The 16,673-nt window shown below is 47.6% G+C and overlaps 1 protein-coding gene across 1 annotated transcript in view; it reads left to right on the top strand.

The window, feature by feature from the left end:
- The first annotated feature begins 269 nt into the window (after positions 1-269).
- Positions 270-16,673, top strand: part of LOC144159053 (ras-like GTP-binding protein RHO) — a 33,517-nt gene continuing 17,113 nt past the window's right edge. Inside the window, exon 1 of the mRNA XM_077690306.1 lies at positions 270-1,627. Within this exon, the coding sequence (XP_077546432.1) occupies positions 1,585-1,627 (43 nt within the window). The 5' untranslated portion in view covers positions 270-1,584. The remainder of the gene's footprint in view (positions 1,628-16,673) is intronic.

Here is a 16,673-nt window from a genome sequence, read left to right as displayed (position 1 = left end):
AAAAAAGAAAAGAGCATCGAAGGAAGGGGAAACAAAAATGAAGAAGAGTGGGCGCAGAGGTTTTCCTTTGGGGACGCCCTGCCGAGTCGTACACATACACTCGTTGCCGCCGTTTGTTACGCGTGCGAGGACGCGTGGAACGGCTTCGCGCGAGGGGGTACCCGGGCGTCCAGGCGCTAGCTACGTGCCGCAGGCGAGGGAAGCTTGCGCGCCAGCGCTGCAGAACCGAATACGTGCGGCGATTTCAAGCAGCGCGCGCGTGTGTTTGAGCTGGCCTTCTGCCGGTCGCCGCTCCTCCTCGTCGTGGTCGTGCATATGCTTCGGTGACGACGACGACGCCCGAGTCGTCGAAGAGGTCAGCGTGCAAGCGTCGCCCGCGGTGCGTCATTCGTCGGTCTTCGAGCGCTCATGCGCTGGGCGCGTCAGTCCGTCGCGGTTTGGAAGTCGTTGCGCATGGTCGGACTTCTCTTCTTGCGAGTGTGAGACGCCCTGATGGTACGTGCTGCTGCGCTGTGAGATTGACGAGGAAATTCAGTGTGAACGGTGTTACTATCGGCTAGTTGTAACAGCTGGTCGGTCACGTGCGCGAGCGCGCGGTCCTCGTCGGACACAATTGTGCGCGTAGCTGGTGGAAACACGGAGTGTTGACTGAACGTCCTTCTGTGACCTGTGACCTTCTCTGCACATCACCGGAGCGTGTGGCGTTGTAAGTGCGTGGGGATTGCGAGGAAAGTGCGATCTGTGAAAGTGAGAAAAGCACAAAACACGCTTAGGCAACGGTTATAGCACACACCACCATGAGCCCGGAAAAATAGGAATCAAAGCTTTTCTGGGCGCAATTTCTTCGCGGATACTTCAACAGCGTCGCAGGCGTCTTCAGAAGGCCTATGGAGCTGGAAAAAAAATTGCGATCCCATTGAAATCGTGCCTTCGACAGCCCAGAAACTTGGATATGGACGATTGGTCTGCTGTGACTTTTGGTGACACCGCGCTTTACGAGAACGTCTTCTGCAGCGCACACCCCGTGGTCGCTGCGGCTTCGAAGGCGGAAAAAGTTGGCTCAAAGCAAGTGCGCGTTTGCGTATCGTGATTTGTGGCGATTTGGGGAAGAAAGCCGTGCGAAGCTCAGTGCTAGCGACTTATCTATCTCGCGAAGCACGCGGAGATCAGTGGATCGCCTTCTGCGGGCACGTTTCGAAAGCTTGGTTTCGCCGTCTACACTGTTTTGCAACGACCGCGTCACTGGGAAGGCGTGGTAGCCGCTAGATGACACACTTCCTTATTATACATCTACTCCTTACAGAAACAGTTGCAACCCTTCAGTAAACTTTAACCGCGTAGTGTGAGTGTTTGTTTAGATTCTCGCTTCTGGTGTTGTGCGCAGTAGCCTCGGGAACGGCGGACTGTGCAGCGCTTCCGTCTCCAAAGTGTTGTGCGACGACAGAGCAAGTCGCTCGTGGGCCCACTCGCCAGTGCGTCCTCTTGCTCAGCGTATCGCTGTTTTGTACGTGAAAAGACCGCAGCCAGTGGATTATACTTGCCGGGAAGCAATAACAGGAGTCCCACCACGCATCACCACAAGAAATGATGAAGTCTTTGAAGCAGTGCATCTCGGCGCCCATGGAAGGTAAGAGCTTTTTTTTGTAATTTCAATAAGTTTTACTGCCACTGGAATTACTATTTTTTGTGTGTATGAAAGAGAGAAGGGGGAGCCGGATTACATATGCAGTCCCTGGCCTAGTTACATTCCCTCATTACGACGCCACTGATTCAAGTAAAGGTTCGTACTCCGTATACGCAATGAAAGCAACGATGTCTTACATTACTGTTGCTATTCGTTTTTTAATATTACGTTTCTTTTTTTTTTCTTTCTCGTTCGTTGTCTCAACTATGCGTGAAAAATCGCGTGTGAATGTCTTTTGCATTGGTGCGCGCCTCCTTTGCACTGCTGTATAAATCGACGTCTGTTTAGCCTTTTGCTGTTTCCGCTTGCTGCCTTCTTAATTATGGTAACACGGTGGCCGACGGGTGTATATTGAGAGCTTCATTATTGACATGGGGGCTCGGCTAATAGAGAGTTATAACAGACACGAGAATCGGTCCCAGTACGGTACCCGGTAGGCGACCGGTGCCACTGCGCCTGCGCCGAGGTGATAAAAACGGGCAGTGCGCATGCGCAAGCGTACCGAGTACCGTACCGGGACCGGTTCTCCGCTCTGCTATAACTCTCTATTAGAAAGTTTTAGCAGTCCGTCTGCTCCGTCGTGTACGTAGTTACCGTGTTGACCAGGACCTGTCTGGGCACTTGTGCATTCGTCGCGGTAGGGGGATTAGTTCAGCGGGCCGGCCTTCGCCACGCCCGTGCATTCGTCACGGTCGGGTGCGCCTCCTCGCCCTTACTCCTGGCCCTTTCGCGCGCGCAGGCGCATTCGGGTCCCGGTCAATATGGTAACAAGTACACGACAGAACAGACGGACTGCTAAAACTCTGCATTAGAGAGTTTTAGCATAGCGTTACCGTGTTTACGTTACTGTTTACCGTGTTTGCGGGAGTAGACTGTGCAGCGCGAGAGTTACCGCGAACGGTAACTTACCGGCACAGGCTTCACCGTCACTAGCGCTTCCGGTAACACGGTAAACGGTAACGCAAACATGGTAACGATATGCTAAAACTGCCTATTATCAGCCTCGGAATCACCGCGCACAGTCGTTAAAGGGCCCATGAAGACACAAAATATGCAAGTTTAGTTCGTTAAAAAGACCGCCTTGTCCCCATAAAATGGTGCAAATTTTATGCCAAGATTTTCAAAGATATAATGACGATATTAAGAAAATTTTTCAAGCAGTGGCGACTCACCAGCCCTCATTCCGGCCATTTCCTTATGACGTCACAAAATCTCGCCCGTGCGATTGGCTGCTGCCGACGCAAGCCACCGCCGAGAAACATGATTGGGCGGTTGTAGTGGGCAGTGGGGTAGAGCGGGACAGTAATTTACTTCGTTATATCCGATATTCATTGTAACAGAAGAGCTAGAAATCGGTTCAAACCAATCGGTAATCTGGCTCCCGCAAGACTCCTTGATACAAAAATGCATTATTTTAATCTTCGAACCTACTATAAGCGAGGTAACACTTATCTTTCTCCTTGTTGCATTTCAAGCTCATCGAACCAGAACATGAAACGGGAAGTCACAACAGAACAAAGTTCATTTGACAAAACAGGCAAACTTCTGCAGATTGGGACGCCGGGAGTTTTTCCAAGTAGCGTCTCAGCCTACTGGTCAAATATTTTTTTTCGTTATAAAAGAATAAGTCTCACTGAAATGAAGCGTGACCAACCAAAGTGCGTATTTAGTTCTCTATAGCCGACAATTCGCTATAATAGTGTTCGTTATAAAAATGTTCAACTGTATATTCGCACAGCGCATTGTTATAACAAAATGCAAAAACTAGAATAAGAAGAGTGTAGGTCTGTTGACAACAGTGGCTGTTTCCAAAAATGGTATGCGCTCGTATTTTTATTTAGGCATTCGAATGGACATCAGTGCTTTGGTATTCGCAACTCATAGGAAGTGTTCAGGTCTTCGCGGAGTTTCTTTTTTCTTAGTAACATTTAAATAAAATCTGCCGGAGTTATTTTGAGGTATGCTGACCAAGTGGACTTTATTCCTGAAAGTCTGCTGGGTCTAACCCCGGGGCCGAAAAGGTATGCATTACCGGAACAGTATCCTGAATGAATGACGAAATTAACCTGGTCGCGCAGTTTAGGTGAATCGAAAGAACAGCCAGCCGTACAGTTTCATACTTATATATATATATATATATTTATATATATATATATTAGAATGAAACTCTATGTGTCTACAGGGTGCCTGGAGGCAGGCGCGTAGCCAGGATTTTTGTTCGGGGGGGGCTAAGATTGTTCTCGTCCCCCCCCCACCCCCCCCCCCCCCCCGAACAAAAAAAGTGCGGTAGTTTGCAAGCGCCCTTAAAGGCTATGAAGATAAAATACATGTTTGGTTCATTCAAAAGTCTGCCTTGTCCCGATATCAATGATACCAGTTTTATCGCAATCTTCAAAGGAATAATCAAAATATTAAATTAAACGTTTGAAGCAATGGCGAATCCCCGCCACCTTTCCGGCGGCGATTTCACTATGACAGTTCAGGATCTTGTTGGTACGATTGGCGCCCAACGACTTAAGTCACCGCCAAGGAACATGATTGCGCGATTGTAGACGGGCCTCCATTGATCTTATCATTTGAATTCTAACGTGCAGTTAACACACTCATAACTACGCGTTAGTGCTAGCCTATATATATACCACTCCTGCCGATATCACTTCACTGCAGAGCTAATTTTAAAAAAATTTGACATTTGTTGCATTGCTTCGGTTTAAAAAACGCCTGTGATTGGAATGGAGCTGTGCGAGTTACCAAAGGCTAGTTGCTATTCAATTGAACAAGGTTGTATTTTGTCTTTAAAAGGCTCTTTAAGGTTCTCTCATGATATTGGTGTTGATTATGATTGTATTTGTGCCAGCTGAAGTTGTAAACAGGGCGGAAATCCGCAGACCACGTGGTACAAATCTCTGCCCGTGATACGGGACGTACATTGCACGCACAGGAACCTTGTGCAGGCATTGCATTAAACGGCCATAGTTTCATGCAATTACTTGCTTTATCTCAACGTGTGGAGTATGATAGGTATGACAACCGCAATAAAATGACGTAGGCCGTAAGAATTAGATTTTTTTTATTTAGTTGTCCTTGTCCAAAATGCAAAATAAAATGTTTTGCGTACACCTGCACAGTAGCGGCCAGTGTCAGGCCAATGGAGCTCATTCTGTGCACTATACATCGATTCTATGCACTTGCGTTATCGGTAGCCTTTAAAAAATGAGAGGCTATGTATTATACATACAAGAAGCGTTATATCTCTAGCAATAATTTTAACAAATATCAACCCTAAACACACAGACATCATGCGCAATAACAGCGCTGTTAAGCACGAAAATTACATGAACATGGCAAGATTAGTCCACACCAAAGCGTAATAATTCAGCCATTGGTATTTGTTAAGTCATGCCAGTTTAAATTTGCGCTTCTGTTTTGAGTCTCAACACAGTCCATTTCGTAGCTTCTATCAGGTCTCCGGGCGGACATGAGAAGCTTGTGCTTTGTAACATAATGGATCTGGTTTACATTTCGGCACAGCCTAAATGTAGAGTCTGCTGTAATGAGCTTGGTGTTCTCAAATAGTTGCATTATTACCTGTCAAGTTTTCAATGCTTCGTGCATAAATGCCCTATAGTCTGCCTGAAGGCGTGTACTATCCAGTAACTTTTCTGGAGCAGCCACCCCATTTAGCTACCACTCCTAGATGAGGTAGAGCAAGTCACTGCAAAGTTCACCATTCGATGCTGTATCGAACTTTATATTTAGCAAGAAAAAATAGTAACGCAAAGACGACGATGCCTGACCGTACTCTTGCGGTTAGGCATGTTCTGTGCAATCTGAGCAAAATATTGCTGTTTTGAATTTTGTCGTGAGATCTGAGGAAAGAGTTATAATGCGGTCCTACCATTTTGGTTTCAAACTTCAATGAAAGGACATACTTTTTTAGCTGACGCGTGCACTGCCATTTTTCAGCCGAATACACACTGCCGGTTTTAAAGCTAAACGATAAAAAAATATCAGTGCATAAGCATGGGTGGCTCTGGAATGTATAGGGCGCACATGAGTTTTGCAGTTTTTGTTAGAGACGCGGGAAATGGAAATTATGTTGGTAATCTCCTTGGCCCACCAGAAAACGGAGGATTGGGCAGCTGTGCAGAGCCAGCATGACCTTCGGGCGTGGTGCGATGCGCGAAACAAGTCAGCATTTTGTTTTCCGGAGTGCACCAAGAAACCATGCGCATTGGCATGGCCCCGTATACAGAAAGACCAAAGACTACCATGCTTCAGCATGAAGCGGACAGTAATGACATAGTTAAACTATTTCCTTGGTTGACAGCGAGCGTGATGTTGAAACTCAAGCATGGTTTCAGGCTATACGACAGGATAGATTGGCTAAAAGTTGCGAAGTTGTTTACCGTGATAATTCCTCGGTCATTTCGGTTACTTAGGAAATGCTGACGATTGCTCAAAATGTCCTTCATGCAACATTTTAGAATGTATAAGTAGCAGTTGTGGATTCAGGAAGAAAGACAACAGCGCGCACCCGTATGTGTGTGTGCGGGGGGGGGGGGGGGGGGGGGGGTGAGGTGAGCGGAGGAGGAGGGCAGAGGTGTGCTGGTGCTCTTGAGGGGGCCTGCTGTCTGTAGCCCGTTTATTTAATTAGGAAATTATGTTGTCTTGCACGACCGATTGAGCCTTGAAAGAACGATACTCATGCGTCCACAGAACTTCAAAGAAGGCCAGGAAGAGTTAAAGGAAAATTCTACCAGAAAGGCACGTTCGTTTCTTCGCCACCAGTACGAAGGTCCTTCACTTGCGCTGTGCACGTACGCTGCTATGGGTTTAAAATTTGGTGTAGCAGTCGATGCACGCGTAGATAATAAACGCGGTAACAAAAGTCCCGATAACGCGCACACAATGCAACAGCGGCTACATCACATGGAGTTTCGTTCCAGTAAAAGCAAACTATTAAAACTGCAGCCAGAACAAATATATTTTTCACTCTTCATGTACTGATACTCACGCTGTCCCGATACACTCTGAGTAACCCTCTCCAACTTCGTGCATAATAAAATATTTAGGCGTTACAGGAGTTCAATTTACGTTTTCCCTCATTAAAAATCACCTATCCGCTCCACCGTGGGCGCTTTTAACAACCAATTCAAACGCAAATACTGCATTCGGAATAAAACGAAATACACAATTTTAGCTCGCAGACGCAAGGTACTGGGGCATCGTATAAATATAAAGAAATTATTATTTAAATATCAGAGAATGCATAACTGATCTGCACTGCACAACTTAACGTACAATGCAACCTCCATCGTCAAAAGACATCAGTGATCATGGAAGGATTAATCACTGGGAGGAAATGACTTACAATTCGAGGCCTCTTTTGGGTGTTGGCACTTGGAACATGAGCTTCTCAAAACCAGGGGCGCTTCTATCCTCGCGACATATTGCCGTTGTGTTTCAGGCCCTTAATATACACTGCTCTGGGCAGCCGCCGTCCAGAGAAAAAGCGGCCGTGGACACAATGGAGGGGCTTTAGTTGTGATCGAGGTAGAATATGGCCACCTGATCGTTGTTACTCTCGCGACGTCGTCTGCCTGTGGCAGGGCTGGTGACCGCGGTGCCTTCACATTTAGGATAAAGTCTGGGACTGGCTCGGGGAGCTGCAGCGCGCCTTTTTTGTCGAACCGCTGTTCTCCAGTTTCCTAGGTTAGGGGAGAATACCGCCGAACAAAGCTGCCTAATCGCAGGGGTGAAATTGATTGTCGCAACATCGCCGTCGGAAGGGGACACTCAGTGCGCGCAGTCTGAGCCCACTCCAACAAAACCCTCCCGGGCTCGCAGAAACGTGAAAAAGGAAGAATGAAGGGCTGACGCGAGGAAGAGGGGCGTACCTAGCTGTGTGTCTCATTCGCAAAGGCCCTTTGCCCGCGCACGACATTCATCCAGCTAAACTGCATGTTTCATCCATTACGTAGCCCCATCGCATTCTTCAGTTACCTTGCACGAGTCTTGAATGTGCACGTGCCCACTGCCGCTTGATCTCCCCTTTTCTAGGAGATGGAGCGGCCGTGGTCAGCCACCGCCGCGTGCACGTTGTTCTGCTTAACATACAAAGATCGTCTGTTCCCTTACGGGCCTGCATCGTACCAGTCTTAAACCATCAATGACCGGCGGTCCCTCTTTTTTTTTCCCTCGAGTTAGTGCGGACCACTCCTTGCTTCCCCGGCCGAGTCAATCTCCTCTGCTGAGAAGTACTCAGCCGGCCTATTATTCTCTGTGTTGCCACATGTCTCGCACAAAGGGACACAACGCATGCCTGTGTCGTCCCGTGCGCTGAGCTTACCTGAAGGCGCCGTGGCTTTCAGGGCTGCCCCCCTCCGCAATCATCCCTCAGCGGTTCGCACCCTTCAGGGGCTTCATTTTGTCACGGCCCTTTCCGCAGCGCGGAAAAAGAGTCGAGTCCGGCCGTGGTTTTGTGTAAACACCCTTGCGTAGGGAAGACATTGAGTCGTGAATGCTTCTACTAATGGCACTTTCAAAGGATATGCAGCTTTGTTCGCAGGCGACGTACCAGGCATACAGGCAGACCGGCGACGGCCGGAAAAATTTCGGGGGGGGCTGAAGCCCGGTCAGCCCCCCCCTGGCTACGCCACTGCCTGGAGGATGTACACGCCCTCTGAGAGTGCATGCATCCATGCGGCCTAGGCCTGCCATAGAGTTCCATACAAATGAAACAACTCTATGAGGCCTGCCACCGCGCGAGCGCCCTCCGCCGGAGGCACCGAGATAACAGCGCACGCACACAAAATAGTTATACTTGGCCCGTCGCCTATTCCTGCACGTCACCACTCCTCCCAACACTTCAACAGTGCATACTCCTCCCGAATGCATGAGAACAGGAAGCCGCAGGAATCACAGATTTTCTGTTTTGAACGGGTCGTAGTGCTCCAGTCTCTTTAATGTGTAGTGGTGCGCATGCGCACTTATATGCGCTTGAATTGCGCGCCCAAATAAGGCACGGCCAAGCACGCCGAGTGCAGCTCGACCGTGCATGAACGAGCGTATAATAGCGGAAGGTAACGCTGGCCGTGCTCCAATTTGCTCTCGGCATACGGAAAGCAGAGTGCGTTGATGTACGTTCCTGTTTAATTAGGTATGCACGCGTTCGGATGAATTGCACGAATGCAGCTCTCCCGCACAGAAGGGGACGGAAAGGTCGCTCACAACACGCCCCGGAATACGTTAGGTGCTGGCTGGGCAGTCCGAGGACTAACATCTACGGAATTTCTTTTTTCAATATGGGACATTTTTTAAGCGAAAGCTTTCTTAGTGCAATAATGGCGTCTTGTCAAAAAACTAATGCATTTCCCTATGAACCTTTTTTAAATTATTCGTCTTGGTGGTTACCATTTTATCAGTGGACTGTGCTGGCGGTCTTATGATTGGCACAGTAGACAGGATTATGTTACTGCGCATGCGCAACACAGCCCAGAACCTGTCATGATCCTATTGAAGATTAACGGATGAAAAGGTTTATAGACCGGTGACGTGACCGAAAACCTCTGATAAGAACTGTGGACACACGGCGCGTGCGTAAAACCGGGCTTTCATTGTTCCAAACCGGTTTCTTGAAAAACGCGAAACAGGAACGGTTCCAGATGAGGCTATACTCGCATCGATCATGAAGAACTCGGAGTACAAATGTTTACCTTTATCTCGCCAATCACGCGTATCGGTGTACATTTAAATCGTCCGTAGATGCGTTCACTTTGAGCGCGAAAAATCGCTACAACCATAGGTTCGTTCTTCGTTGGCGATTTGGGTCTTGAAAGGTTTGACGATTGAGTGGACGCACTTTCAGCGAATGTATTTACTCACCCTTGACGCAGTTTTGATGTTGAAGCGAAACGCCGAAGCGAACGAAAAAAAAAAAAAAAGGCAGCATCTACACTCTGTGGATGATGGCGAGGGTGCGGAGTACGGGGACTCGAAATTACATCCAAGTCGCGCCCCGAGTGACGTCCGATTTGTGCCCCGACCGATATTCGACCTGAGCCGTGAGTTGCACCTTGATTATTCCCTAAATGAAACTGCAACTCACGGCTCAAATCGAATTTCGCTTGATGGTGGTGTGCGCACGGGTATAGACGCTGACGGGCATTGGGAGGTCGTAAGGTATACCTCCACACCGTTATAGGCGAGGGAGTAAGCCGTTTGACTCTCGGCTACTAACTCACGGTCGTAGCCCAATGGGTGAGACGACTAACACTAGCTCTGTCTGGTCTACCAGTCGCAGGCTGGAATTCTGCCGGTGCCTGTGGGATTTTTTGCGATTGTAAATGCTATGCGCACGGACGCGGACGGACACTGTGCGGTCCTAAGGTAGTCCGCACCTAAAAGGACGCGACTCATAATTCCAGTCGTTATACCGTTCCTTTAGCGGTTTTTGATGGTGTAGGCTGTATACGAGGTATAAACTATGCCTGAATAAATAGGAAGGTATTATTAATCACGATGTTGCTGAATGTTGAAATTTGAGGAGGCCGTGAGGACAAAATACAGGTTTGTTTTATTCGAAATATTTTGTGTTTTTGGTGCCGCCATCCGCGGTTGACCGGCAGCAAACGATGCTTTATTCACTGAGAAATTAAACAACTTAAGACAAAATTTCTCTCTCCCGCTGCATCGTGTTTTGTGACGTCTTCGATGACGTATCCAAGGCAGGTACTTAAACAATTGTTAGTATGTTGACTAGGGCTGCAACGAACGACCAAACGCCTTGTTTAACGCCATTCATCCTAGATGGCGCTACGGTACCACTCAGGACCTCTGTCCGCACTCGTTTTGTTCTTGACCGGATATCTACCTGGATAATTTTTTGTTACGGTTGATAGTAATCGTTTCATGAAACATCCAAGGCAGGTACTTAAACAATTGTTAGTATGTTGACTAGGGCTGCAACGAACGACCAAACGCCTTGTTTAACGCCATTCATCCTAGATGGCGCTACGGTACCACTCAGGACCTCTGTCCGCACTCGTTTTGTTCTTGACCGGATCTCTACCTGGATAATTTTTGTTACGGTTGATAGTAATCGTTTCATGAAACATCGCGCATGCTCGACAAGCAGAGTCACATGAATCAGTGTTGCTTATACCAGTTGGCCAGTGAGACAACGCGCAGGACAGCTGTGCAGCCATAGCCAGCATATGGTGCTCGCAGTACACGTGCACTGGTGCCTCTATGTTTACGTGTGCGTTCGTAACTTTCATTTTTACATAGAGATAATATACATTTTTACCCCGCCGTTCGTACGGCTATGCAGAGAATGTGCACTAAATTTAAACTCAAATAGCTCGTTCTGCAAGCTAGAATACCTGCGTATACTTTGCGTTGGATTTTGTCATCCTCGGTCAGTCGCAACGAGTGTCCCGTAACGAAGGTGTCGCATGCCTATTCCTTGTTTTCCTCATTATACAGCTTATTTGAGCGAAGTGGGGCCAGTGCTACTCTAACGAGGTCTTTCGAATGAATCAAACTTGCAAGTGTGACGTCACTACGCATTTTGTGGGGTGTCCGCAAGGGCGCACGTATGTGAATCTTCTTTCCATCGTTAAATCAATACGAAATTTGGCTTCTACGATCACTTCAAACAGTTAGATACGGGATTTCATTGGTCTAACTCGCATTTTATCCCAATTTAACAGCACCCCTGCTTTGGGTGGTGCGTGCGACTGACGGTGCTCGCGCGAGACGAACCGTGTGGGGTCATGCCGACACCTCGTAGAAGAGGTGTCGGCATGACCCGAGGTGTCGGCATGAGGTGTCGGCATGACCCCATGGTTGTTCACCTGGTTTGTTTAACCAAGAAAGCTCGGGTTATTAGGGGATAAAAAAAGGGTACCACCCTTCTTTTGAATGGGTTGGAGCAAACTCACATCCTTCAACTCCACTTCACGAGATACCGTCGATAGATTTTTGTACACGGACGGCGCAAATACGCGTCAGGGGCTCGCAGCTGGCTGTTGTATGCAAGCGTGTAGGACTGAACGTTCCTTATACAGCTTCGCTCTGACTTCCTAAAAACACTAAATCATAAATGTAACTATCTTAAACATGCTTGAGCTACTCACCTAGAAATTTTGCTTTGACATGCATGTAGGGGGGGATTAAAAGAAATACGAACGGAGCGCACAGCCTCCGACGTACGTTGTAATGTCTGACTGCAAAGTCGGTAAACTGCAAGCATGCGCAGTTCTTACTGAGCTTTTGAGAGGCTGGCCTACTCTTTGGCGAAGTGCTTGATGAAGAAGTAACGCCGGTAAGTTATTCTGAGGCGCCTTTGCGTCGGAGGCTGTGCGCTGCACTGCTCGTATTTCTTTTAATCCCCTCGTGTACGCGCTGTACTTCGGGGAAGAGAGCATATATATATAAAGAATCAGAAGCAGTTCCACTCAACGTAAAAGTTGGCGGAAGTGCGAAGCAGTGATTCGCCAGTTGTATTTCGCGACCAAGCGCCCGCAATTTCGCTCGAGCCGAGCCATTGGGCGTCCGTGGTGGAAAAGACTAGCTGTTCGCAGGTTGCATTTACAGGCCTATCGTATACCACGCCCTCTGTGTGACACTGCCCGACACAGGCAGCATTGCCCCTACTCTCCCGCCAAAAGGGGTTGTGGAGCCCTGTTTTGACTAGTTTCAGTATCACCCTGTCGTTGATACCGAAAGTAGTCAAGAGAGGGCTTCGGAGCCCCTGAAACGGTTCATAAAGAGACACTTGATAGAGTTTCCATTAATTTGGGGTAATTAATGCGTTGTTTCATGACGTTTACCTTACTTTACATCATCGTGTACTTATTTGCGGTGACCCGCCGCGGTGGCTCAGTGGCTAAGGCGTTGCGCTGCTGAGCACGAGGTCGCGGGTTCGATTCCCGGCCGCGGCGGCCGCTTTTCTGATGGAGGCGAAAAGCAAAAACGCCCGTGTGTACGAGATTTAGGCGCACGATAAAGATCCCCAGGTGGTCAAAATTAATCCGGAGCCCTCCACTACGGCGCGCCTCATCGCTTGCGTTGCGTCGGCGCGTTAAACCCCACAATCAATCAACTTATTTGCGGCCAGCAACGGCAGCACATCCGTGGCGACGGCGAAGCGCAAAGATAACCCCAAACACTTTGCATGTGAGTATAACGTGTGCCTCTGTTGCCAACAAAGAAAAAAAGCCTCTGTGGCGCAATGGGTACACTCTAGCTTTTTAACGTTGGGGGGGTGGGGGGTGAGCGCATAATCTAAAATCGCTCCGATTAAATATTCTTTAGAAAAGGACAATTTAAATGGCTCCCAATGTATCTCCCTCCGTTACACCAAGGGTAGGGTTAATCCTTCCTTCGTATGGACATGCTAACGGAAAATAAAAAGAACACAAATGGCTTATTGATTGATTATGGGGATTTAACGCTCCGAATGATGAACCTGGGCTATGAGGAGCGCCGCAGTGGAGGGTTCCGGATTAATTTTGACCACCTGCCGAAACCTCGACACACGGGCGTTTTGGCTTTTCACCTCTATTTGAGAAGCAGCTTCCGCGGTGGCCGAAATCTAACCCGCGTCCTTGGACTTAGCAGCGTACAACGCGTTACTGAGCCATAGCTGCGGGCAGAATCCAAATGGCACTCGAAAAATGGAAGACGGAGAGACAGAGCGAAGAGAAAGAAGAAAGCACCCACTGAATCTACTGTCATATTATACATATTTAAAAAATTCTGTTGGGTATTTCCTTTTCTAAATTTTGGGATCTAAAATAACATAGGTCACATCCTCATTAGGCACAAAACTTCTTGGCCAATGCCCCGCGTGGGTATGTGCCATGGTGGGAGGCAACCAACCAACCAAATCTTGGTTGGTTGGAATGTGGAGGGTGGGGTGCAAGCGAGGTTCCTAACGTACCGCGCCGAGTCAGAGCACTCGTACAGTCTTCCCCCTCCTGAAGCCCACCAAGAAGTCCTCGCCAGGCTTCGTCTCAGCAGGAAGAAGTTTCCCCCTCCACACAAAGGCCTTAACACTTATGAAAGCCAAACACTATGGAAAATTCAAACAAACACCTTCATACACAAGTCTAGACTTGCTCTAATGTTCCCGAACTCCACAAACGAACACTGCAAAAAATGTGGAGAGGTGGCAAATCTCTTCCACGCATCCTGGGGATGCCCCGTTATATGGCCCCCGGAGAACGCCCACGAACCCAACACACTAGAGACATGGGAGGCAGCCCTGGCCAACTCCGCCCTCGGGACTCAGCGAGAGCTGATCCGGAGAGCGAAGATCGGGGCAGCTGAAACTGGGGCCCTGGAAAGAGGGCTCCACTCACTTCTCTAGCTCCACCTTACCCTTCCCTCCTCCCCTTTCCCATCAATAAAGTTTACTGACTGACTCTTGGTTGGTTGGTTGGAGCCATAACAAGAATGGCACGTACCCACTCTGGGGGATTGGCCAAGTCTGATTGTGGTTTCACTGTTGAAGAAGCTTATGAATTAGTTTCTAACTAGGGGAAAATAGGGTACAGTGATGTTAACAATTTTGTAACGAAAAAAAAATAAATACTGCTGTAACAACAGGTATTTCACTAAACGATTAAAAATTGGTTGATGCGATTGATCGGTTGATGCGATTGACAAGGCAAGCGACCTGATTCGGCAATAAAAGAGTGAAGAGCGCGACAAATATCCCCGTTGCACCAACCAAGCCCGACTGCCCCAAATGACAATAAATTAGGCACCGACAAAGCGCCGGAAAGGAACCTCCAGGTAACGATTTCGAACGGAGGAGAACCGCCGGCAAGACAACAGGAAGTGGTCAATTGTTTCCTCCTCTTGACAGAAGCCGCACATGGCCGATGGAGCTATGCGTGTGCGGTATAGATAAAAATTCAAATTAGGTGTTCGGCAGCGAAAGCAAGTCAGTGTGACCTGGCACAGTCGAGACTGCGCAAAGTCACACTTCCAAGAGAACCGGAGATGCTCAATGTCAGGGCAGCCAACGATACTGTCTGGTGGGAAGCTGTCCAGCGAACTGTACCTTCGAAAACTAGTTGCAACGTTTTCTGAGTCTTGGCTTGCATTTGACTCATGCATTCGGACAGAGACCTTACAAGTGGCTGTACAATGGTAGTCATGGGGTTCACTACCGAAGCATTGATCATGTTGGAAATGACCTGCTCGCTGACAGAGTCCTTCGTGGTTGGTTGGTTGGTTGGTTGCCTCAGACCATGACACATACCCACGCGGGGGATCGTCCAAGAAGCTTTGTACGTAATCAGGATGTGACCTAATTTATTTTAGGTCTCAAAATTTAGAAAAGGAAATACAGAATTTTTTAAAAAAATTATGTATAATATGAAAGTAGAGTCAGGAAGAAAAATTGAATGAATGTGAACGCTTAGCTGGCTAGCAGGAAAACCGGCCTGTCGCCACAGGACACAACATTCCTGTGGCAGAGCCCTAGGGCGGAAACACCCAGTGACAGAACCTCGGAAGTAGATAGCGGAAGGTGGAGGCGCCTAAAGGTTGACTCCAGATGCGTGCGTCGCATTGGGGAGAAGCTGCGGCAATTAAATAGGAAATGTTCTATATTTTCCAATTATTCGTCACAGAAAGGGCATTGCGGAGATGAAGCCAGACCAGATTTATAAAGATAAAAATTTGATGGGGGAATTTTGCACTGAAGTTTAGTGATTGCTACCTCGCATAGCCTTGATTCACAAAACATCGGCTTCCATGCACGACGAAGGTGGCTATAATCTCTAAAAGAGAGAAGGGCGTCTTATTGCCGATAAGTCTGGAGTAGTTGTAAACATATAAATCTCGTCCCCAATAGCAAGCTATGATTTGGACATTGCGCGACCACAGAGCCACCAAGAGACATACTGGCTAATTGATCAGCCACTTCATTGTATGAGATTCCTGCATGTACTGGAACCCACACTAGGTTGGTTGGTTGGTTGCCTCAGACCATGGTAGATACCCACGCGGGGGATTGGACAAGAAGCTTTGCATGTAATCGGGATGTGACCTAATTTATTTTAGGTCTCAAAATTTAAAAAGGAAATACAGATTAAAGAAATATGTAAATATGAAAGTAGAGTCAGGAAGAAAACATAAATAATTGTGAACGCTTAGCTGGCTAGCAGGAAAACCGGCCTGTCGCCGCAACATAAGAGTGAAGGGCGGACACAACATCCCTGTGGCCGAATCCTCGCTACAAGCTTCTTCTTCTTCTCTCTGGTTCTCCTTCTACTTCTCTCTCCTTGTCATTCATCTCCTCCACCTCATACTCTTCCTCCTTATCATCCGCCTCTTTCTTCTTCTTCTTGTTCTTCTTCTTCTCTGTTTTCCTTTTTCTTCTTTTCCTTATTATTTTCCTCCACCTTTTCTCACTTTTCTTTTTCCGGTTTCTTTATTTCATCATCATCATCATCATCATCATCATCGTCACTGTCTTCTTCTTCTTCTTCTTCTTCTTCTTCTTCTTCTTCTTCTTCTTCTTCTTCTTCTCTGTTTTTATTTTCTCCTTTTCCTGATTATTTTCCTCCTCCTTCTCTCTCTTTTCTTTTTATTCCTATTCTCCCTCTTTTTTTTCTGCTTCTTTATTTTGCCTTCTCCTTCTTCTTCTTCTTCTTCACCACTATGATCATCAATGAGAAACCTACACCAAGACGTCGACATCTACGCCAAGAACGACTTACCAAGCCTACACCAGGTTGACCACGTCCCTCAAGAGAAATCTCAAACTGCAAAAGATCAAGTACATTTCGCACTGGTCCAACCACAACAAGTGTTGGATCGCAACCACAACCACAACAAGCCAATCATTGCACTAATCGGAGGTTAACTCGAAACGAAACCACGCTCTAACGAATATGGATAAGTGACGCGAAACAATTAACGTTATATTAACTCAGACATTTCACATCTTAGCCACAATTCTCTA

This window comes from Haemaphysalis longicornis, unplaced genomic scaffold (genome assembly GCF_048455015.1).
Source record: "Haemaphysalis longicornis isolate Haplotype H1 unplaced genomic scaffold, Haemaphysalis longicornis Haplotype H1 scaffold_10, whole genome shotgun sequence".
Classification (NCBI taxonomy): Eukaryota; Metazoa; Arthropoda; class Arachnida; order Ixodida; family Ixodidae; genus Haemaphysalis; species Haemaphysalis longicornis.
This window is presented reverse-complemented; position numbering and strand designations above follow the sequence as displayed.